General features: G+C 35.7%; 2 protein-coding genes across 2 annotated transcripts in view; both read left to right on the plus strand.

Annotated features, from left to right (window-relative positions):
- Positions 1-24,587, plus strand: part of clip1a (CAP-GLY domain containing linker protein 1a) — a 275,509-nt gene that overhangs the window by 72,133 nt on the left and 178,789 nt on the right. The window lies entirely within an intron of this gene.
- rps6ka4 (ribosomal protein S6 kinase, polypeptide 4) overlaps positions 1,068-24,587 on the plus strand; it is a 30,858-nt gene continuing 7,338 nt past the window's right edge. The window contains exons 1-16 of the mRNA XM_073839563.1: positions 1,068-1,818; positions 3,813-3,884; positions 4,261-4,328; positions 5,874-6,024; positions 7,454-7,569; positions 7,927-8,034; positions 8,126-8,206; positions 9,914-10,017; positions 10,123-10,273; positions 13,572-13,733; positions 16,071-16,196; positions 16,283-16,416; positions 18,627-18,720; positions 20,161-20,331; positions 21,606-21,803; positions 24,071-24,230. Coding sequence (XP_073695664.1) covers positions 1,731-1,818; positions 3,813-3,884; positions 4,261-4,328; positions 5,874-6,024; positions 7,454-7,569; positions 7,927-8,034; positions 8,126-8,206; positions 9,914-10,017; positions 10,123-10,273; positions 13,572-13,733; positions 16,071-16,196; positions 16,283-16,416; positions 18,627-18,720; positions 20,161-20,331; positions 21,606-21,803; positions 24,071-24,230 — 1,984 coding nt within the window. The 5' untranslated portion in view covers positions 1,068-1,730. The remainder of the gene's footprint in view (positions 1,819-3,812; positions 3,885-4,260; positions 4,329-5,873; positions 6,025-7,453; positions 7,570-7,926; positions 8,035-8,125; positions 8,207-9,913; positions 10,018-10,122; positions 10,274-13,571; positions 13,734-16,070; positions 16,197-16,282; positions 16,417-18,626; positions 18,721-20,160; positions 20,332-21,605; positions 21,804-24,070; positions 24,231-24,587) is intronic.

A 24,587-nucleotide genomic window follows, 5' to 3' on the forward strand; every position in this document is an offset into this window, starting at 1 on the left:
AATTTTGAGAAAAATTTATATTAATAAAAGTAAGTGCTTCACAACAAAGTCATCGTTTTCTGTTTTTCAAAAGGAATTTTGGTTGTATCCTAGAGTAAGAATGTTAAAATCTAAAACTAAAATATGACTCATTTTAAACTATTAGAACATCTATTGTGAAACTTTCTCACTCTTTCTTGTATTTTTGGTTCTGTAGGAGCTTCTAATGTTCTTATATTGTATTTGTTTTTTCTTAAGGGAAGACACTGCAGGCAAAAACATTATTTTTTCATGCACCTGTCCGGTTTGAGATTTTGGGGTTTTTGCTGTTTCATAAAGTGTTTTTTCAGACTAGTGGAAAGAAAACACCCAAAAGACACTGTTAAATGTTTCTTTTATAGCACTTTATCTATTTGTGTCAATATATTTCAATTACAATCCAGATTTTCAAAGGCCAAGAGTTTTTTCTCCTACACTGAGCCATAAATCTCCACTTCAGCAGCACTTACACACATGAAACTTTACTTTTATATTCTATATCCTGAAGGTTTTTACAGAGGGATTCTTATATAATTTGCTTGATTAGCCTATATACAACCATTTATTAACCAAAATCTACTGTTTTCTTCCTGCTCTAAGTATTTTCTTAATTATGGTGAGACATATTCCCCTCTGTAATAACATTTGACTCTAATTTGTTAAAAATGTAAACAAGAATTTTGAAACTGACTTCATCCAGTGTTTAGATTTTTCTACTAGAAATGTATGCAAATTAGTGCACATTTCATTAAATAATGGCTCATTTGCATTTTTAGAAAACTTGTAATACAAAAAAAGTTTGCAATTATCAATGTAATCAATCAACTGAGTAAGTGAGGAGATAATTATTAGTTATTATTTACCCCTATTCACCTGCAGTGCCTCGCCTTAAAAAGCGAATCGGTTCGTTCGAATCAATCGAAAGAATCGGTTCAAAGTAACGACTGGCTCGAGATTCGAACAGCACTACTTCGGCTTCCGTAGCTGAAATTATCCTTACTACACTTTCTTCCAGGCATTTATCGTTCAATTCATTTCCTTTCCAAAACAAACGCATATTTTATCGCGAGTCAGACATAACTACAACCGGAAGGAAGAAGCAAAGGACTAAAACACGGCCGTTCAGCTGTAGTCAATCCGCTCCTAGGGATATTTTAACGTGATCTGTCACGGTTGATAGTTAGCACATCGGCTATGAAGGCATAGCTCGTTAGCAGGGCAAATATCGCTTTATTTGGAGTGTGTTTTTGCTCATAGAGCCGTATCGAGATGTGAACAGTCGCATTGGATAGACTGCGATCTTCACCTCAGTTGCGGACCTCCTCACGACAGTTGTGTCGAAGTTGGAAATACGGAAATAACAGCCATTTATGGCCCACATTATAATCAGTTAATGAGTTAAAGTGCTGAAATAGCCCATATCGTCGCCTTGTTTTCAAACATATTGATGTTTATCTCCGTGCGCGCTCCCGTCAGAAGTGGAGATTAATATTTAGGTCGTGCACGAAGATTAGCGTTCACAGCAGGATGTCAAAGGGATTTGTGAGCTGAGATAATAACAAAAACATAAACATGTCATTGTCACTGTCAGAGATTCGCTTCATGACAGAAAACCGAACGCCGATGTTTGAATAACATAGATGTTTGTGTATTGGACGAGCGAGCTGTCAAAATCATTTTTCTGATCAAATACTGTCTAAATCAGACACATCATGTCAGGAGAGAGTAGTGGTAGCGGCGAGGACTCCGATCGGGAAACCCGCCGTAAAGTTTGCACCGTTAAACACGAGATCACTAATGGTAGGTCCCTTCAGCAGCTGGGTTTTCATTTCTACTTGTATCTCATGCCATTGCACTTTGATGTATACCATTGTGTTTACATGCAACTCAAAGGTACTTCATCTCATTTCCAAAAGAACCATTGTCCAAAATGATGCTGTGTAATGTTTTGTGACTCTAATAATTAGCAAATCTGGCTCTTTGGAGTACTGTGGTTATTTAAAAAGATTTGTGGTATTGTAATAGTACAGTGATGATATCAAACATCTTGGTGTTATATGATGATCAGTGTTGGGGAAGTTACTTTTAAAAGTAATGTGTTACAATATTGCATTACTCCCTAGAGAAAGTAACTAATTACGTTACTTTGTTACTTTTTATGGAAAGTAATGCGTTACGTTACTTTTGTGTTACTTTTTAAATCTGGCCAGGGCTTGCTTGTTTGTTTTTAATATAAAAAGTTCTATTTTTGTCAAATGTTAAAGCCTTTTCACAGCAAAAGCCTCAGGCTTAGTAAATAAGAAATAAATTCACATCTGTACAGTAGACTGAACAAAGTACAACAAATGTCAACTCTTCAGCAATGAAAAACAAATGTTAGATTATCTTGAGTAATTTTTGCTTGTTAGTATGGATGAATTGGATCATCGAAGGTCGGCAGCAAAGACATCGGTTAATAAAATGGGATTAAATATTTTTAAAAATTTGTATTATTTAACATATTTAATTATTGCAGGTTTGTGTTGAATTTCAGTGTTTTTATTCATTTTGAAGAACACTGGATCTGTTTTTTAGTGAGTGAGATGAATTAATGCATGTTCACATTTATTCTAGAACTAAAGTAGCATCTTACTCACAATTTCTCTCAACATGGGGACAGGAGAGCTTTTAATCAATAAATGGGGGAAAAGTAACTGGTGTTACTTATTTGAAAAAGTAACTCAGATATTTTCCTGTCAATTATAAAGTAATGCGTTACTTTACTAGTTACTTGGAAAAAGTAATATTACTACGTAACTTGTGTTACTTGTAACGCGTTACCCCCAACACTGATGATTACCATATTCATATTGCTTATTATTTAAAGGAATACCCATAAAAACATTTATATGTTACATAATATTGTTGTATGTAGTGCTTTATACATTTTCTGTCAGTGTTTAATTTAATTTAATTAGACAAACTTCTACTAATCTACAGCTTTATCAGATGGCATAAAACACAACTTTTTTTAAGGCGACACACTGCATGTGAATAGGGTAAACAAATTAACTAATAGTTAACCATTTTTTGTATTACAAGTTTTCTAGAAAAGTTAGGTTTAAATATGCAAATGAGTCATTTAATGAAATATGTGCTATTTTGCATTCATTTCTAGTGCAAAAATCTAAACACTGGATGAAGTTAGTTTTAAAACTCTTTTTTTCTCAAAAATCTCAAACTTGACAGGCGCATGAAAAGAACAGTTTTTGCCTGCAGTGTTTCCCCTTAGAAATGTTATAATTATCAGTCAGATTGTTTTTTTTTCAATTCAAACTGTTATTTTTCTGAGTCAGGCTTCAAAAGCATCTCCGTCCATCTTTTCTAATATCTCTAATGTTAGACATTTTTGCCTGATTTTTATTCTTTCCTTGCAATTATAGTTTGTTTAAAGCAGGAAACCAGTGTTAAATTATGTTACGTTTGGTTATTAGCCATCGGAAAATACTACTTTTTGATATTGCCCCAATGTTACTGCATCTGCATGTTCTGAATACTATACCAAACACTCTTAAAAATAAAAGAAGAACCATTTTTGGTTCCACAAAGATCCATTCAGTCAAAGGTTCTTTACAGAACCATCTCTTTCTTACCTTTTTATAATTGAAGAACCTTTTGTGAAACAGAAAGATTCTTCAGATTTTATAGGTTCTTTATGGAACCATTTAGACATAAAAGTTTCTTCTATGGCATCGTGAAGCACCTTTTGTTGATATATTGTTGAATATATACACTTTTTGTTTGTCTCTTCTCAGCAAATCTCACAGGATACACTGAGAAAGTTGGCATGGAGAACTTTGAGCTTCTCAAGGTGCTGGGCACTGGAGGTGAGAGATCACTTACAAAATATGTTTTATATAATCATATATGCGTCAGTAAGCAGTGAAATATTTGTGAATATACACTTTAATTATTCTTCTTGTTGAATTATTGGCATTTAAAGGTTCTGTCCAGTTGAGATCCAGTGTACGCCCAAACACTTGACTTATTAACAGAATATGAATTACAAGAAGCATTTAAGTCATATTTGTGCACTTTTGTAATTCATAATACATTTTCTAAGCATATGCAGCTGTAATTATGCTGTTCATATGCTGATTCACATAATGTGTGTTTAAAACATGGTTTGAGAGCAGAAATTGCTCCAACAGTTACTCATGCTCTCTGGGTAAAGCATCTACATCTCTGCTTTTCTCCTCACAGCTTACGGGAAAGTGTTCCTGGTCAGAAAAATCAGCGGCCATGATAAAGGCAAACTTTATGCCATGAAGGTTTGTGCCGTTTATTATCAGACATGAGCTTGTGCTTGTCCTTCAGACAGGAAAACAACAAAAATATGCGCTCAGAGCTGTGTGAATCTTTTATTAATGGCTATTCTTTTAGGTATATTAAATCGTTCACACGTATCATAGCAATAAATACTCAATTAGAATACATTGAACATAGTTTATGTTAGATTATACAGCTCTCAACTGTTTTTTGTCACACAACAGGTTTTGATTACATCACTAATTGAGAGTTGTATTTTTTGAAAGGGTTATGAACTAAACTAAAACCATAAAAACAACTTTATAGCTTGAAATCAAATAACCGTTAAATAAAATATAAATACATTTTTGTTTAAACTAGTTCTAAAAAAATCTAAGTAAATAAGCTAAAACTTAATAAAAACTAAATAGACATGTTTAAAAAATAATAGCAATGGCAAACACGCAACAAAATGATCTTTATCTTAAAATAAAGCAAAATATAAAAATAAAAGTCTAATTCAAGGTCAGTGTTGGGGAAAGTTACTTTTAAAAGTAATGTGTTACAATATTGCGTTACTCCCTAAAAAAGTAACTAATTATGTTACTTACTTACTTTTTGTGGAAAGTAATGTGTTACGTTACTTTTGCGTTACTTTTTAAATCTGGCCAGGGCTTGCTTGTTTGTTTTTAATATAAAAAGTTATATTTTTGTCAAATGTAAAAGCCTTTTCACAGCAAAAGCCTCAGGCTTAGAGAAAAGTAGATTCACGTCTGTACAGTAGACCACAGAAGAACAAATGTCAACTCTACAGCAATAAAAAAAGAAAAAGGTAAACAAATGTTAGATTATCTTGAGTCATTTTTGCTTATTAGTATGGATGAATTGATCATCGAAGGTCGGCAGCAAAGACATCGGTTAATAAAATGGGATTAAATACATAAAGGATATTTGTATTATTTAACATATTTAATTATTGCAGGTTTGCGTTGAATTTCAGTGTTTTTATTCATTTTGAAGAACACTGGATCTGTTTTTAGTGAGTGAGATGAATTAATGCATGTTCACATTTATTCTAGAACTAAAGTAACATCTTACTCTTGATTTCTCTCAACATGGAGACAGGAGAGCTTTTAATCAATAAATGGGGAAAAAGTAACTCAGATACTTTCTTGTCAATTAAAAAGTAATGCGTTACTTTACTAGTTACTTGGAAAAAGTAATATTATTACATTAATTGTAATGCATTATCCCCAACACTGCTCAAGATTTTAACAAAATCTATAATAGCAGCGAAAACTATAATAGTGTATCAGTGATACAGTTGACCTTGGCTAAACCTGTAACAGCTATTATTTTATGCTATAAAATACATCAGATGTTAGATGACAGATGAAGACCTGAAGTTTTATTTGATGTTTTTGTCACTGTGCTCTGGTTCTAAGATTGGAAATCTACAATATCTACTATTGCACTGATACAGTCATAAAGTGACACATGCACTTATTCAAATGTGTTCTTCACCGTTTCTGGAAATGAAATCTTATCATGAAATGACGTTATGTTAGGTTTTGAAGAAAGCAGCCATCGTTCAGAAGGCGAAGACGGCTGAGCACACCAGAACAGAGCGGCAGGTGCTGGAGCACATCCGTCAGTCCCCCTTTCTGGTCACCCTCCACTACGCCTTTCAGACGCAAACCAAACTGCATCTCATACTGGGTGAGCTCAGGATACACATTCACTTGTGCATGCTGTGTTATAGATGGAATCTGTAGTAGAGTTGTGTTTCCAGTGGAGCTGGGTGCTTCAACAGCAGGTTTTGCACCTCATGTTTATTTCAAGTGATTTTAAGGAGGACCATTTGTTGATTTTAATAGGACCAGTTTGGTTCTCCAGCATCTCAATGCTTTGGGGTAAATGAGATGTCACAAGCTATGTTTTCATCTAGCTATTTTGGGGTAATGCATACAAATGTGCTGAATGGAAGCAGCAATTTGCACATAAATTCTCAAAATGCATAACATACATAAAATCGTATGCGTTCTAAACACATTTTTTATCAGCTAGGAAAACATGCGCATAATGATGGAAACGCATTTATCATTTGTTGTGTTTCATGTGCACACTCTGAGGTACATGAAGAATCATCTAAAGGTAGTTCTGCAGCAAATCATCTTGAGTGTGATATTGTGCATAAGCTAAATTCATAACTTTGGATGAAAACATAGCCACTGTATAATCTATACGACTTCTATATGTTTGCATTAAGCGATGCTGCATTAATACGTAGTTTAATTTAAATGTAACTGCACTCACAGGCACGGTTATTATATTTTGACTTTTTTAAAGGAGTTTTATTTTAATACAGTTTTCAAATTTGCAATACAATTGTATGATTTATTTGAATGATATTCTATTGGAGCGCGTTGTGACCTCAAAGCATCTGGAAAACAAACGCTGTAGTCCAAATGAGCCGTTCGTTGTAGTTCTTGAAAAGGGATTTTTTAAAAGCTAAGTATCTCCCTTTGGAGTGGACTTTAAAGGAACACTCCACTTTTTGGGAAATAGGCTCATTCTCCAACTCCCCCCGAGTTAATAAGTTGATTTTTACCGTTTTGAAATCCATTCAGCCGTTCTCCTGTTCTGGCGATATCACTGTTAGCATAGCTTAGCATAGATCATTGAATCCTATGAGACTGATAGCATCACGTTCAAAAATAACCAATGAGTTTCCATATTTGTCCTATTTAAAACTTGACTCTTCTGTAGTTATATCGTGTACTTATACTGGCGGAAAATGTAAAGATGCGATTTTCTAGGCTGATAAGATTGGGAACTACACTCCCATTCCGGCGTAATAGTCAAGGAAGTTAGCTGCCGTAATAAGGCCGAAGCATGTGGAGTAATATCTCTCAGATTTGTAACTTTGTAGATGTTTTTATGCCCAAACATACACACTGACTAAAATTCAAAAATTGAAAAAGCATAATAGGATCATCCACAATCAAAAGTAGTCAAAAATCGTCATATAAGTTTTTTTGCGTTTTCAGAGAAATGACCTCTGTAGTGCTATAATACCACCTACATACCACCCCTAGTAAGTGGGTTTGTAAAATGTTATGAGTGTGTGTGTTTGTTGTTTTGTAAGACTATGTGAGCGGAGGAGAGATGTTCACACACCTGTATCAGAGAGATCATTTCTCCGAGGATGAGGTCAGGATCTACGTGGGAGAAATTATTCTGGCCCTGGAGCATCTGCACAAGGTACCAACATCTGCTGGAGAATCTGCTGCCTACACTTTCACTGAGAACACACACACACACACACACACACACACACACACACACACACACACACACACACACACACACACACACACAGACACACACACACACACACAGACACACACAGACACACACACACAGACACACACACACACACACACACACACACACACACACACACACACACACACACACACACACACACACACACAGACACAGACACAGACACAGACACAGACACACACACACACACACACACACACACACACACACACACACACACACACACACACACACACTACTTTATCTGTACTTGATCTGGTCTTGTGTTTTCAGCTTGGCATTGTGTACCGGGACATCAAGCTGGAGAACATCTTACTGGACAGCGACGGTCATGTGGTTCTGACAGACTTTGGGCTGAGTAAGGAGTTTCTGGAAGAGGAGGTGAGAAAATAAATGTTTTTTTCATTGTTTTCGTGTGGTGTTGTCATCCAGTGTGCCGTTCTCATGCTGCTCTGGTTTTGTTGCGGTGTAGAAAGAGAGGACGTACTCATTCTGTGGCACTATAGAGTACATGGCACCTGAGATCATCCGAGGGAAAGCTGGCCATGGAAAGGTGAGAGCAGACTAAATCACACAGAAGAATTTTAGATTAAAGAATTTCATATAAAACATTTCAGTTCGTATAAGAAAGAGAGATGTAATTGCAAAATCAAAAGAGTTAGCTATTTTGCATTGTGAAATTAATTTTCTTGATACTTAAACAGATATCTGTAATGTATCCATTTGCATTTATCAATATTCATAAACATGATTCTCATTACTGTAATTTACTTACAATCGACTTAGTTACATTTTGCATATTGCACATTAAGCTGTGATAGAATTTGTTTATATAATTGTTTAATAATGTTACATATACACAAAATATATACTACCATCAAAAGTTGGACAGAAAGATTTTCAAAGAGTTATTAAAGAAGTCTCTTCTGCTCACCAAGCCTGCATTTATTTGATCCAAAGTACAGCAAAAGCAGTAATATTGTGAAATATTTTTACTATTTAAAATAACTGCTTTCAAGTTTAATATATTTTAAAAATAAATTAATTTCTGTGATCAAAGCTGAATTTTCAGCATCATTACTCCAGTCTTCAGTGTCACATGATCCTTCAGAAATGTTTGCTGTTCAAGAAACATTTGTACTATTATTATTATCAATAGATGTACTCTATTGATAATAATAATAATAATAATAAAATGTTTCTTTTTTTGTGATTCTTTAAATAGAAAGATCCGAAGATCAGCATTTATCTGAAATTATAATAATAAAAAAATGTAACATTAAACAGTATACCATTCAAAAGCTTTGGAGTCAGTGTATTTATATATTTATATTTCAGTTAACATAGGGGAATAAAATGTAAAATCCAGCAAGTTATATCTGAACAAATCCCTCTGTAAAAACCTTCAGGATATAGACAGGAATACAAAAGTAAAGTGTGGTGTGTGTAAGTGCTGCTGAAGTGGAGATTTATGGCTCAGTGTAGCAGAAAAAAACTCATTTTGAGAAAACAGCCTTTAAAAATATGTATTGTAATTGAAATTTGTTGAAACAAATAGATAAAGTGCTATAAAAGAAAGACTTAACAGTGTCTTTGGGGTGTTTTCTTTCCACTAGTCTGAGAAACACTTTATGAAAAACCAAAAAGCTCAAAATCTCAAACTTGACAGGTGCAAAAAAAAAAAAAAAACTGCATTTTTGCCTTGCCCTTAACTTAGACTGAAAAGTCAAAAATTATTAAATTCCCATGAGAAATATTCGAAAGAATGCAATATAGAAATTAGAAAGTGAAGGCATGACCATTGGGATAGCACGTCAGAAAAAAAGGAGAAGAAAAGACACGTTTACTGCAAACAAATTAAGAATTAAGGTCGATGATGTGATTGTGAAATATGATCAGAATATCAACTTGCCTAATAATTATGCACACACTGTATTCTTGTAAACAGTTTTCAGCAATAAAATGCCTGCATTATTGCAGTCACATCAGTTTCCATACGGTGTTTGGCAGTGGCTGAACATGATTTACAGAACAACTTTTGGATTGAGCCTGTCTTGTAAACTCAAACATCAGTTTAATTACCACCAACATTTTGGATTCAGACAGCAGTAAAATCACAAACCAGCCCCTGTAATGTTGAAATTACCATACGCCCCCATGAGAAACAATTAGCATCTGAATAGGGCTGTTGACAGGATTCTGTGAGATGGAGCAGATTGTGATGAGCGGTGATTAGGCGTGACGTGTGTCTGGTCTGCAGGCGGTGGACTGGTGGAGTTTGGGGATTCTGATGTTCGAGTTGTTGACAGGAGCGTCTCCGTTCACTCTGGAGGGAGAGAGGAATTCCCAAAGCGAGGTGTCCAAGTGAGTCTGGCCATGTTCTCTACACGGTGTTCTCCCACAGCGCTCACAACAGCTGCATCACGTGACTTATTTCCCAGAATTCAGTGATCTTTCTGTCTCTGGCAGACGTATCCTGCGCTGTGAGCCTCCGTTCCCCTCCATCATCGGACCCTTGGCTCAGGATCTCCTGCGGAAGTTACTGGTCAAAGACCCTCATAAGAGGCTGGGCTCTGGTCCCCGAGGAGCCGAGGACATCAAGTCCCATGCTTTCTTCAAGGTTCTCTCTTCACTTTGTCTTCTGTCTTTTTGCTTTTCAGCTGCATTTATTCTTCATGGTTTAATTAGTGTTGCACCAAAATTTTGACGACCGAAAATTTCAAGTTTTAAAACATTTTGCTAAAGATATGCACCGTATTAAATATTAAGTTTTGATTGCATTACAGTTTTAATGTTTATTTTTAAATAATCTATTATTTTGTTAAAATATAGCTGCAAGCAGCAATTACGAGGCCAAGCCCAGAAGGGTTGTGCACAGCGCAGAGCAGGAAGAACAAAACCAGCAGAAATTGAAAGAACATGAAAACAGCCTCAGATTTGGCATGACCCAATGAATCCGCAAACACCAATATAAAATCAGCAAAAGTTATACACCTAAATATAAGCAAAAATGTGCAGTTTTGGTATCTCACGACCCATAGGAGGCGCTGTTCCCAACTTTGGCATGGACCCTCAGATTATGATGTTGATGAAGTATACCGAGTTTCATTTCAATTGATCAAAGTTTGGCCAAGATATAGCTTCTGAACCAATTTTGGGTCAACCTCTCCAAACTTTTGAAAAAAAAAAAAAAAAAGTTTCTGTGCAGCTCAGTCCAGAGATCACCTCAGCTAATTTTGGGAAGAATTGAATAAATTGTCAAGGAGGAGTAAGAGTAAGTTTAATTTTTCTAGAATTAAGGGTTCAAGAGTTATTACCATTTAAAAGTTGAATTTTTGAACTAGTGGTGGCGCTATAGAGTTGGTTCTAGAGACTCCAAATTTGGGCAGATCACTATTTCTGGCCATCACTACAAGTGTGCCAAATGTCATCATTATCCTATGTTTCGTTCATAGGGCTGCCATAGACTCCCATTGGACGAAAATAATAATAAGAAAACATACAGAGACAGATAATAGATTCATTAAAAAGGTGCACTGTATACAAGTAATTTTTGACTGGTGATTATTAAATAAAATTAATTAATTGATTAAGTAAACATTTGTTTACAGTTCACTATAAGGTTCCATATATTAACTATATTTAATGCATTAAGTTCAACTAACTGACAATGAGTAATACATGTGTTAAAGTATTTATGTTTGTTAAAGCATTTTTCTAAAGTAATTGTCTTTAACATTAGTTAATAAATACATAGCTGTTGATGTTAATAATGTATTAGTAAATGTTGGAATCAACATTAACTATGATTAACAAATGCTTTCTTCATTGTTAGTGTATTTTCACTAATGTAGTACAAATAGAACCTTACTGTAAAGTGTTACCACTTTCATTTCGGTTTATTCGTTTTGGTGAAAAAGTCATTTTGGTGCATCACTGTTCTTAATCATTTCTCCATATTTGTCATATCTTTTTTTCTGTTTCTCTGTAGTGGTTACAATGAAACCTGTTTAACTTTGGTGATGTGTCATTTTGAAAAAGTGTAGGACGGGCTTGATTTTATTCATCGCCAACTGATTCGATTGTTTGTGAATAGCAGCTGCTTGTAGGTGTTGAAAACAAGAGGGCTTGGTGATGTCTGAAAAGAACATTTCAGAGACGGATCAAGTTATTGAATTTCAATGAATGATTATTAAGATAAACACTAATATATAAAAAATATTTTTAATTTATCCCTGAGAGCCACCTAAATTGTTAGGTTTTTAAAAAAAAAAACATGACTATTTCTACGTTCTCTCTCTGAAACTTTCTATATAAATGTCTTCTGTTATGATTTTTTACTTTTAAAATAAATAGATGATTTTTCAGGCCTAGATCAGTGACATTTACATTGATCCATACTTGAAGAAAGTATACTGCTGTTCTTTGGCATCAGTTTTTTCAAGATTTTCAAGATTTTTAATGTTTATAAAGTCTTGTATGCTTATTAAAGTTCCATTTATTTGATTAAAATAAAAAAAGTAAAATTATTAAATATTATTGCAATTTAAAATAATTTGATATTTTGATATTTCAAAGCTGAATTTTCATCAGCATCATTACTTTAGTCTTCAGTGTCACACAATCCTTCAGAAATCATTTCTAATATACTGATTTATTACTTTTATTATCAGTGTTGGTAACAGTTGTGCTGTTCAATATTTTTTAGAACCTGTGATACTTTTTATTAGGAGTCTTTGATGAATAAAAGTGTAGTCAAAAGTATTAATTCTTTTCTTAGTGTATATTGCTACAAAATTTCTATTCAAAATAAATGCTGTTCTTTTTAATGTTTTATTCTTCAAAGATCCTGAAAAAAGTATCACAGGTTCCAACAAAAATATTACGCAGCGCAACTGTTTCCAACACTGATAATAAATCAGTATATTAGAATGATTTCTGAAGGATCATGTGACACTGACGACTGGAAAAATGATGCTGAAAATTTAGCTTTGCATCACAGAAATAAATTACATTTTAAAGTATATTAAAATAGAACACCACTATTTTACATTGCAATAATATTTCACAATATTACTGTTTTTTCTGTATTTTTACTCAAATAAACACAGCCTTGATGAGCAGAAAAGATGGCTTTAAAAAACATTAAACATCTTACTGATCCCAAACTTTTGAACAGCAGTGTATTTCTAAATTGTGACAGTTTTGCAAAACAGTCCATGTTTAAAGTCAGCATTAAATCAAAATGCAAACCTTTTCTTAATGCAGATTCATTTCTAAATTCATGAACTTATGGAGTTAATAGATATGGATATATTAAGTCCCTCCAATTTTTTTTTCGCTCGGTGGCCATTTGTTTTAGAAATATGTCACAAAACAGTAGCGAAGAAGGTCACAACATCCACTTCCTGAAGAATGAGAGTTATTTCTGTATCACAGATTTTCATAACAATTTTTTAAAGCTTAATTTCAGTAAAAAGTTACAGTGTGTTTTCCAGTGTTGGGGGAAGTTACACATTACAGTATTGTGTTACTCCCTAAAAAAAGTAACTAATTACGTTACTTAGTTACTCTTTATGGAACGCATTACATTTGTGTTACTTTTTAATTCTAGGCAGGGCTTGCTAGTTTGTTTTTAATATATCAAGTTCTATTTTTAGCCATAAAGTGCAATTAATAAGCCTCAGACTGAAGGAAAATTCAGTCCATGTCTGTACAGTAGTCTACATTTTTAGTACTCATTCTGAACAGCATATCTATTGTTTCAGAAAGTCTAACAAACTTTGAAAATTAAATGCTTAATGTAAAAAATTTTAAAATTTATAAAAAAAATGTTATGTTTTTAAGTGTCTCAAGTGTCCGCATACTTTTTAGGCTCGCTGTAGCACGTCTGATCTGATCTGATCTGATCTCTGCAGGGTTTGAACTGGTCTGATTTGGCGGAGAAGAAGGTTCAGAGTCCATTTCGACCAGAGCTACGTAATGAGTTGGATGTGGGTAACTTTGCAGAGGAGTTCACAGGAATGGAGCCGGTCTATTCCCCTGCCAGCACACCGCCGAGTACAGACCGTCTGTTTCAGGTACTCACACACACAGACACACCTGTCTGCTGTCCCTTTCATAGAGACAAACACATGCATACAGTACATTACATCCCACTTCCTGGCACAGCCCTCTATTATTAATATCAACAGATAGTGTCACTCCACACGTGCTTGAACTACACCCCACCGCTCTGTAACTCAACACCATCAGCCTGATCCACTCACAAACACACTCACGCTGTAATGAAACAACCTGTCTGTCATGCACAGCCTGTTACATGATCTTATTATGCACCACTTTATTGTTAAAAAAAAACTTAGCTAGGCAAAACAGACCAGTCTAACCAGATAAACACAGACTGGAAAACCAGCTAGACCAGTCTAGAGAAAGAATTTACCTAAAAATGCTGCCTACATTCATGCCATTTCAAAATCTTCATGAATTTGTTTATTTTATGGATTTTTTTTTTTTTTTTTTTTTTTTAAAGAATATAATAATTGTGTCAGGGCCACTCGATTATGGCAAAAATCATAATTACGATTATTTAACATAATTATTAGTGAGTCCTGAACTTTATATAAAGATAGCAATACAATAAAAAAAAAAACTACAAATGAAATGTAATTAATTAAATGTAAAATAAAACAGCCTAGTCTTCACTCTAAGAATTAAACATGCTTTGTTTCTTATAAAAACTAGAAACGTTCCTCTGTCAAGAGCAGTGAGTGATTTAGTCTTTGTCTTTTGTTGTGTGATGAACATTAAGCACAGAGACGGCTGAAGGAATATTACTTGTGGCCGCTTTAAGAGCTGCACGGATCCAATATACTGTTACACACGGATTTACACTCTCAACTGTTTACGTTCATTTCAGACAGAACTGATGAAGGTTTACACGAATAATCACCAATTACCACGAATAATCAGCAAACGCCACATTTTGACATATATTTGTATGTATTTGAGGGTTCAGGTGTGCATCTTAAAGGGGATTCCCTGCAGGCAAAAACTTTTTTTTAGATTTTCATAGTGTTTTTTTCAGACTAGTGGAAAGAAAACACCCAAAAGACACTGTTAAGTCTTTCTTTTATAGCACTTTATCTATTTGTGTCAAAAGATTTCAATTACAATACAGATTTTTAAAGGCCAAGAGTTTTTTCTCCTACACTGAGCCACAAATCTCCACTTCAGCAGCACTTACACACACCACACTTTACATTTGTGTTCCTGTCTATATCCTGAAGATTATTACAGAGGGATTTGTTCATATAGAATAAGCTTGATTGTATACAGCATTTTATTCCCCCCAAAAATGGTTAAAAAAAAACATTATTTTTTCATTAGTGACAAAATTCTGTAAAAACCTTTTACTTCAATATGTCAAAAAAATTAAACAAGACTTCATCCAGTGTTTAGATTTTTGTACTAGAAATGTATGCAAATTAGCACATATTTTGCAAATAATGCCTAATTTGCATATTTAAACAACATTTTAGAAAACTTGTAATACAAAAAATGTTTGCAATTGTCAATGTAACCAATCCACTGAATAAGTAAGGTGATAACTATTAGTTAATTCTTTTACCCTATTCACCTGCAGCGTCTCACATTAAGATAAATGTTTACTTTACTTGTCCATGTTCTGCTCCATTTCTAAACGCATACACAGAACAGAGCAAATTCTCTTTAGTCATTTTAAAAACACAACATCAAATAAACAATAAATCAATGCAAGTCACGTTACATGTTTTTACTGATTTGCATGTGAAACTGGGCTTTTATAGAGGAGCGATAGCACACAAAGTGGGCAGAATCGGTAGCAATAATTGTATTATTTTGATTATTGTATTTATATAATCGTTTGAAGATTATCAAAACTGAATTTAGATTAATTGCACAGCCGTAATTTGTGTTCTTAAAAAAAAGAGAAAACTAAAAACATATTCTAAAAACTGATCCCCCCTTTTATTAGAAAAGTCATTAAAATCAAATCATTAAAAACTCCTAAAACAAATATGCAAGGCCATTTATGTAAAACAATAGGAATAACATTTTTGAATATTAAGGTAAAACTGATTCATTAAAACAAATTTGCATGATACAATTTATTTATTTTTTATTAAGTTTTCTCATTTTAGTTTTTAGTTCTGAATTCTGAAGTAAAGCATTGTTTAGAGCATTGCAGTGACCCTGAAACAGTGTTTCCTTCACCGTTACTCAGCTGCAGAACAAGAGAGGAAAACCTTTACATGTTGGAGTTGTGCGACTGCAATAATTTGTCGTCTTAATAAAGCTGTTATTTCAGTTGAAATTTTAGATTGTCCTGTTGCCCGAATAGACGCTGTAGTGATTGTGTGTTCTCTTTCTGTCAGGGCTACTCTTTTGTGGCTCCTTCCATCTTGTTCAATAAGAACGTGGTGATGGCGGATGTTCTGGACGCTCATGTTAATGTGGACCGGCCCGGTTCTGCAACAGTCCAGCGCAGTGCTATGCTAAAGGTACAAAGCGCATCTCACAAAAAAGCCTTTGGAAGAAATGTTGTTGTTTTTGGGTTAAACGGCATTGTTTCTTCTGTGTTTTTCAGGAATCTCAGTTTTTCCTGCACTATGAGCTGAGCCTGCAGGGGGCTCCACTGGGCGAGGGCAGTTTCTCTGTTTGCAGGAAGTGCAGACACAGGCAGAGCGGACAGGAGTACGCTGTGAAAATCATCAGCAGGAGGTAGAGACACTAAACCACAGTTGTTCATTGCAAGATCGCTTTAAATATCACACATGGGACCACAAAACCAGTTTTAAGTAGCATGGGTGTATTTGCAGCAATAGGCAAAAATACATTGGATAGGTCTTTTATGCCAAAAATCATTAGGATATTAAGTAAACATCATGTTCAATGAAGGTATTTAGTACATTTCCAACCATAAATATATCAAAACTTAATTTTTGATTAGTAATATGCATTGCTAACAACTTCATTTGGACAAATTTAAAGGTGATTTTCTCAATATTTAGATTTTTTTGCACCCTCAGATTCCAGATTTTCAAAATAGTTGTATCTCAGCCAAATATTGCGCTATCCTAACAAACCATACATCAATGGAAAGCTTATTTATTCAACTTTCAGGTCAAAATACTGACCCTTATGACTGGTATGACTTTCAAAGTCCTTAAAATGTCCTAAAATGTTTTAAATTCAGATTTGATGGGTCTTAAATCTTTTTGGTCACATTACCGCTAAAATATCTTCAGTCTGACGGATCTAATGACTGTTTGCGTTTCTTAAATGTATTTAAAACATTAATCTTATAACATTATTTATATATTATTTATTGCACTTGTAATTTTGCAGTGCAAATGATTTAATCTGCCTGGTAACAGTCCTTTAGAATTTAGTGTTGAGTTGTAATAATTTGAAATGAAAGGTGATGCATACATTTGAAAAGTAAAACAAAATAGGCCTTTATAAGGGTAAATTTAAAAATATGCTGATTTATATATGTTAAGGTTGAACACGGATGAAAATATTGCTTATAAAATATTTTTGTGTGGAATATTGTCTGCTGATATGAAAAGTGCACTTTATATTGTAGTAATAAATATCATTAATGACTTTTTAGTTTTGAAACTAAGTAACATTAAACACATTAAATATTACATATACTGTGTGTATGTAATATAATGTTTCGTTACAGGTTTAGGTCTTAAATTTTGTGGTATTAAAAAAAGTCTTAAAAAGTCTTACATTTCACTTGTTCATATCTGTAGAAACCCTGTAAGAGAAAACTAAAAACATCATGTTCTAAAAACTAATGCACCCTTTTTATTAGAAAGTCATTTCATTTTAAAAACTAATGTGTCCCTTTTTAGAAAATCATTAAAAACAAATATGCAAGGCCATTCATGTAAAACAATAAGAAAAATATTTTTTGAAAATATATTAAACAAATTTGCATGATACAATTTATTTATTTATTTTTAGAAAATTACCTTTTTTTTAATTTTTTTTTTTTTTTTAGTTTTCTCATTTTAGATTTTAGTTCTGAATTTGCTCTGAATTCTGAAGTAAAGCATTGTTTAGAGCATTGCAGTGACCCTGAAACAGTGTTTCCTTCACCGTTACTCAGCTGCAGAACAAGAGAGGAAAACCTTTGCATGTTGGAGTTGTGCGACTGCATTCCAATTTTAATGTAATGAGAGACTGGAATGCTATGAAGTAACACATCAACAATAAATACATTATCGCCCCAAGTGACTACTAACATACAGTTACCTGGTCTGAAAAGTGTGTTTAACTGACTATTAATTGTGTGGGACTATTAACCCGTTTAATCCCAAATTTTTCCCAAACATGAAAATATCCTGAATTTATTTTGGAAAACTGTGAACATTTTTGTTTTATAATCTGTCACAATTGTGAGCGGTGGGATAATGTGTGTACCGAAAGAACATATTTCTGCAGTCATAAAAATGGTTATATATCTTAGCCCAGCTATTTTAAACTGTTTGATCACATTCTAGGGTTACTATTATGCTTAAAAACCCTTATACAACATTGAAAGGAATACTGAGATAAAAGATAATGCCAGTGGGGTAAGAAAAATAATCTAATTTCAAACAGAAAACAAGATATTTTGCATGTTTCAAGCAGAAACACACTTAATTTTGACTTGTTTTTTCTGAAAACAAGACAATCATTTTTACTTGTCTAGAAAATCCTTGTTGATTTAAGAATTTGTAGATATTTTGGCTGGAAACAAGACAGAAAATCTAAGTAAGAAAAGCATTTTTTGCAGTGCATGCATGCATTTGCACTGCAATTACAGTCGCGTGAATAATACTTGTTCACGTGCCGTATGCTGGAAAAACAAGCTCAGGATCGTCATAGATGAAGAATTTCGTTTAGCCCTATTGAGAGTGTTTGTCCCATTGCAGGATGGAGGCCATGACTCAGAAAGAGATCGCAGCACTGCGCCAGTGTGGATCTCACCCCAACATCGTCACGCTGCATGAGGTCTACACCGATCAGGTACGCCTTACTACTCCACTACCTACTACATCAAATTAAGACATTCTGCTGATTGAAGCAAAAAAAAGTACTTTATTTAAGAGTCAGGTCCTCATGCATTCATGCCTGCTCACCTATGGGATTCACACTATTAGTTCTTTATGGCTTTTTTAACCCTTACATTTTTTTTTGTCCATTTCAGTTTTGTTTTTTGTTAGAAGTGTGTCCTGTGTTAATGCCAAATGCATACATTTTGGCTCAGATGTGTATTTTTATTGAAATGTTAATATTTCTGCAAAACTGCAATTTTTAAACCCAGGGCCATTTGATTATAAAATGATGCAATATTCGCTAATAGGCATTCATTCTATCGGCAAGGCTTCAAATTTTTACATTTTTACCATTTTTTACTAGATTGTGCCATTTTTTTTAAATTTGGCATATAAATACTCACTTTTTTGTGTTTTCTGCTTATGCATATTATAGTCTGTTAGTATGCATTACAATTCTTTGGTAATTATGAATAGAAGAGATGCTGGTAAAAAAACAACAGTCAACATGTAATAACATTTCTATGACAGTTTTTTGACATGGCCTTTTTTGTCCATTAACTAACATAAGTGTTTTTTTTTTTTTTTTTTTATCTGAAAAATGAAAAATATAAATGCCTCAAAATTAATGTTGTTGTTCTTCATTGACACACCCAAGAAGATAATAAGCAAAGAAAAAAGTTCTGCTTAGCATTTAGTATATGGAAATTAACTACTATTTAAATTTTTTTCATAAAAAAAACACCTGTGGCATTATGTAAACAAACCAGCATTTAAAGGGTTAAAATTCTGAAAGTTAATGAATGTTTGGTATCTATGGATACACTGCAAAAAATGCTTTTCTAGCTTAGATTTTTTGTCCTGTTTCCAGCCAAAATATCTGAAAATTATAAAATCAAGAAGGATTTTCTAGATTACTAAAAATTATTTTCTTGTTTTTAGTAAAAACAAGTCAAAATTAGGTGAGTTTTTGCTTAAAACAAGCAAAATAATCTGCCAATGGGGTAAGAAAAAAAATCTTATTTCAAGCAGACAACTAGATTATTTTTCTTACCCCATTGGCAGATTATTTTGCTTGTTTTAAGCAAAAACTCACCTAATTTTGACTTGTTTTTACTAAAAACAAAACAATAATATTTACTTGTCTAGAAAATTCTTCCTGATTCAAGAATTTTTAGATATTTTGGCTGGAAACAGGACAAAAAATCTAAGCTAGAAAATCATTTTTTGCAGTGTAGAACAGATCCAGGTTAAAAAATCGACATCAGCGAAAGTGGAAAATTTTTTTTTGGACATGGCCATTTTTGTCCATTTTGCACCTATGTGTAACTTTTTTTTTTGAACGCACAAGGGTTAAATACCCCAACCCTGTATATTCCTTCTTGAATTTTCTGTGCTTTGTCTCTGGCAGTATCACACGTATCTGGTGATGGAGCTGTTGCGAGGTGGAGAGCTGCTGGAGCGAATAAGGAAAAAGAAGATGTTTGCAGAATGGGAGGCCAGTCAGCTGATGAAGAGCCTGGTGTCTGCCGTCAGCTTCATGCATGAGGCTGGAGTCGTGCACAGAGACCTTAAACCAGAGGTACAGAGACACACACTGAGGAAAAGAACTGCAGATGATAATAGACTTTTTTGTAGCTACACACTAGCTGCCGCTCAGAATGCACTGGCAACTCCATAACATTGTGTCAGTGATGTTTGCACAGTAAATGTAAATCTAGTTAGATTATGATGATAGATGGAGCAAATCAGCTTGAAAGCACAGCTGGAGGAATATGTTTCCTTGATGCATTGTAATGTGTCTTGATAGTTTCATTTTTAACTTTGATGGAATACCTTGAAAAATATTTGACTCAGTCTTAAATAGCACAGGTATATTTGTAGCAATAGCCAAAAAAACATTGTATTGTTTAAAATTATGAATTTTTCTTTCTTTTCTTTTTGCACAACTTTAAAGGCGAGTATTTAGATAATTTTGCACCCTCAGATTGCAGATTTTCAAATAGTTGTATCTCAGCCAAATATTGTCTTATACTAACAAACCATACATCAATGGAAAACTTATTTATTTGGATTTCAGAATCCAGTTAATTCAATAAATTGACCCTTATGATTGGTTTTGTGGTCCAGGGTCACATATAGATTTGCAGTATCACAGGGAAACATAGAGAATCAGTGTATTGAGAATCTAAATGTATATGTTTGACAACACTAGTATGTAGATTTGTTGATGTTTGAACCGCAAAGCATGTGGACATCCCAGTGTCTGAATACATCAGTAGATCAACTGCAATGCAATGACAAAACGAGCAGCTTTAGTGTCTTTTTAATCAGCTCTCTCTATAACTGTATGAAAAGATGCCGTCATGCGTGGAGGAGAGCATTATACTCGCATCTGTCGCACCGCTAACTGTCCGTGCTCAATTGGCTGTCTCGTTCTCTCTCAGCTCTCCTGTCAGCTGTGTGATCATCGCTCATAGTTTGCTTGATTTCACTGGCTGATATTATACATTCAGCACTCACTCTGTGCTCAGCTATCCGTGTGCTGATTTGTCTGCGTGCGGTGGAATTCTAATGTGGCGTCCTCATGCAGGTAGAGGGACTGTAGACGAGAGGCTGTCCACATTAATCTTCATCAGTGGGATTTTTCCCTAAATGAGATCTTTCAGCCATCTCTTAGACCAGCGGCCTCCAATACGATAGGCGCCGCACGTCGTAATCCGTCGCGATGCATCATAATTAGATCAGCAGTGGTGGAATGTCAAATGGCTGTACCGCAGAACCTCTTGTGGTTTAGTGTGTCAGTGCATAGCCGTGTCATGTATTGTCCCTCTTTTTTTCTCCCTCCTCTGGCAGAATGTGCTGTTTGCGGATGAGTCAGATGACTCTGTGTTGAAGCTGATTGATTTTGGGTTCGCGCGGTTGTTTCCGGCGGGGAGCGGCAGTGCACCCCTGCAGACCCCCTGCTTCACCCTGCAGTACGCCGCACCGGAGCTCTTCCACAGTTCGGGGTACGACCAGGCCTGCGACCTCTGGAGCCTCGGGGTGATCCTGGTAGGTGTGAGTGTATGTGAAGCAGCGATTTAGACTGGACTGCCATATGTCTGATAGACTGTGTGTCTGTCTCTCTGTCTGTCCATCTGACTGTCCAACTGTCTGTCCATCTGACTGTCCAACTGTCTGTCTCTCCGACTGACTGTCTGTCTGTCTGTCTGTCTGTCTCTCTGTCTGTCCATCTGACTGTCCAACTGTCTGTCTCTCCGACTGTCTGTCTGTCTGTCTGTCTGTCTCTCTGTCTGTCCATCTGACTGTCCAACTGTCTGTCTCTCCGACTGTCTGTCTGTCTGTCTGTCTGTCTGTCTGTCTGTCTCTCTGTCTGTCCATCTGACTGTCCAACTGTCTGTCTCTCCGACTGTCTGTCTGTCTGTCTGTCTGTCTGTCTGTCTGTCTGTCTGTCTGTCTGTCTGTCCATCTGACTGTCCAACTGTCTGTCTCTCCGACTGTCTGTCTGTCTGTCTGTCTGTCTGTCTGTCTGTCTGTCTGTCTCTCTGTCTGTCCATCTGACTGTCCAACTGTCTGTCTCTCCGACTGTCTGTCTGTCTGTCTGTCTGTCTGTCTCTCTGTCTGTCCATCTGACTGTCCAACTGTCTGTCTCTCCGACTGTCTGTCTGTCTGTCTGTCTGTCTGTCTGTCTGTCTGACTGTCTGTCCATCTGACTGTCCAACTGTCTGTCTCTCCGACTGTCTGTCTGTCTGTCTGTCTGTCCATCTGACTGTCCAACTGTCTGTCTGTCTCTCTGTCTGTCCATCTGACTGTCCAACTGTCTGTCTCTCCGACTGTCTGTCTGTCTGTCTGTCCATCTGACTGTCCAACTGTCTGTCTCTCCGACTGTCTGTCTGTCCATCTGACTGTCTGTCTGTCTGTCCATCTGAATGTCCAACTCTCTGTCCAACTGTCTATCTCTCTGACTGTCTGTCTGTCCATCTGACTGTCCGTCTGTCTGTCCGTTTGTCTTTCTCTCTGACTGTCTGTCCATCTGACTGTCCGTCTGTCTGTCCATTTGTCTTTCTCTCCAACTGTCTGTCCATCTGACTGTGCAACTGTCTGTCTCTCCGACTGTCTGACTGTCTGTCTGTCCATCTGACTGTCCGTCTGTCTGTCCGTTTGTCTGTCTGTTTGTCTTTCTCTCTGTCTGTCCATCTGACTGTCCGTCTGTCTGTCCATTTGTCTTTCTCTCCAACTGTCTGTCCATCTGACTGTGCAACTGTCTGTCTGTCCGACTGTCTGACTGTCTGTCTGTCCATCTGTCTGTCCGTTTGTCTGTCCATTTGTCTTTCTCTCCAACTGTCTGTCCATCTGACTGTGCAACTGTCTGTCTGTCCGACTGTCTGACTGTCTGTCTGTCCATATGTCTGTCCGTTTGTCTGTCCGTTTGTCTTTCTCTCCGACTGTCTGTCTGTCCCATCTGACTGACTGTCTGTCTGTCTGTCTGTCTGTCTGTCTGTCTGTCTGTCTGTCTGTCTGTCTGTCTGTCTGTCTGTCCGACTGTCTGACTGTCTGTCTGTCCATCTGTCTGTCCGTTTGTCTGTCCGTTTGTCTGTCTCTCCGACTGCCTGTCTGTCCCATCTGACTGACTGTCTGTCTGTTTGTCTGTCCAACTGTTTGTCTCTCCGACTGTCTGTCTGTCCATCTGACTGTCTGTCCATCTGACTGTCCAATATTCTGTCTCTCCGACTGACTGTCTGTCCGTCTGTCTGTCTGTCTGTCCGTTTGTCTTTCTCTCTGACTGTCTGTCCATCTGACTGTCTGTCTCTCCATCTAACTGTCCAACTGTCTCTCCGACTGTCTGTCTGTCCATCTGACCAACTGTCTGTCTGTCCATCTGTCTGTCCATCTGACTGTCCAACTGTCTGTCTCTCCGGCTCACTGTCTGTCCGTCTGTCTGTCCGTTTGTCTTTCTCTCTGACTGTCTGTCCATCTGACTGTCTGTCTGTCCATCTGACTGTCCAACTGTCTGTTTCTCCGACTGTCTGACTGTCCTTTGTCTATCTATCTATCTATCTATCTATCTATCTATCTATCTATCTATCTGATAGACTGCATAACGTTGAAACTGCTTCATAATGAACACCTTCAAATTCAATCTTTTAATCTTTTGGACTACTTCAAAGGCTTTCTCAAACCAACATCAAAGTTCGTCTAGACCAAGTTTTGTTAAAAAAAAATCTAATTTCCTTTTACAATTTGACAGTTTGTTCAGGAAAGTGAAGTCAAGAATGTGAAGTGCTGTGCTGATATGATTAGTGTTGTTGTTTTGTTAGTACACCATGCTTTCCGGCCAAGTTCCGTTCCAGAGTGAGAAGAAGGGAATGACATCATCGCACGCAGCTGACATCATGCACAAGATCAAAGAGGGAGATTTCTCATTGGAAGGAGAAGCCTGGAAGGGCGTGTCTGAGGAGGCCAAAGATTTAGTGAGAGGTACACTCAAAGAATCAAAACTTGCTCAGGTGCTGAAGAATGTTTCCAATGGACGGCTGGATAATGCTAATACACAAGATGGAATAACCTCCAATTTGGCTTAAATCTCCAAACGCAAAATGTTTAATTCATTTATTGGTTTGATTCAAATGAATTGTTCAAAATTAATCAAGTAAACGTCATAAAAACTAGTCATTTGAACATCTTTCACAAACCCCCAAAGGGGCCGTAGGACTACTTAAAGTTATTTAAATATTTTATTATTGCCATTATGTCAGAGTTTAGTGTATTTAAAACTCAATTCCAAACTCATCTCTAATCCATATTATCTGCACAGTTGTTTTATTTATTTATTTA

Source organism: Garra rufa, chromosome 5, assembly GCF_049309525.1.
Source record: "Garra rufa chromosome 5, GarRuf1.0, whole genome shotgun sequence".
Lineage (NCBI taxonomy): Eukaryota > Metazoa > Chordata > Actinopteri > Cypriniformes > Cyprinidae > Garra > Garra rufa.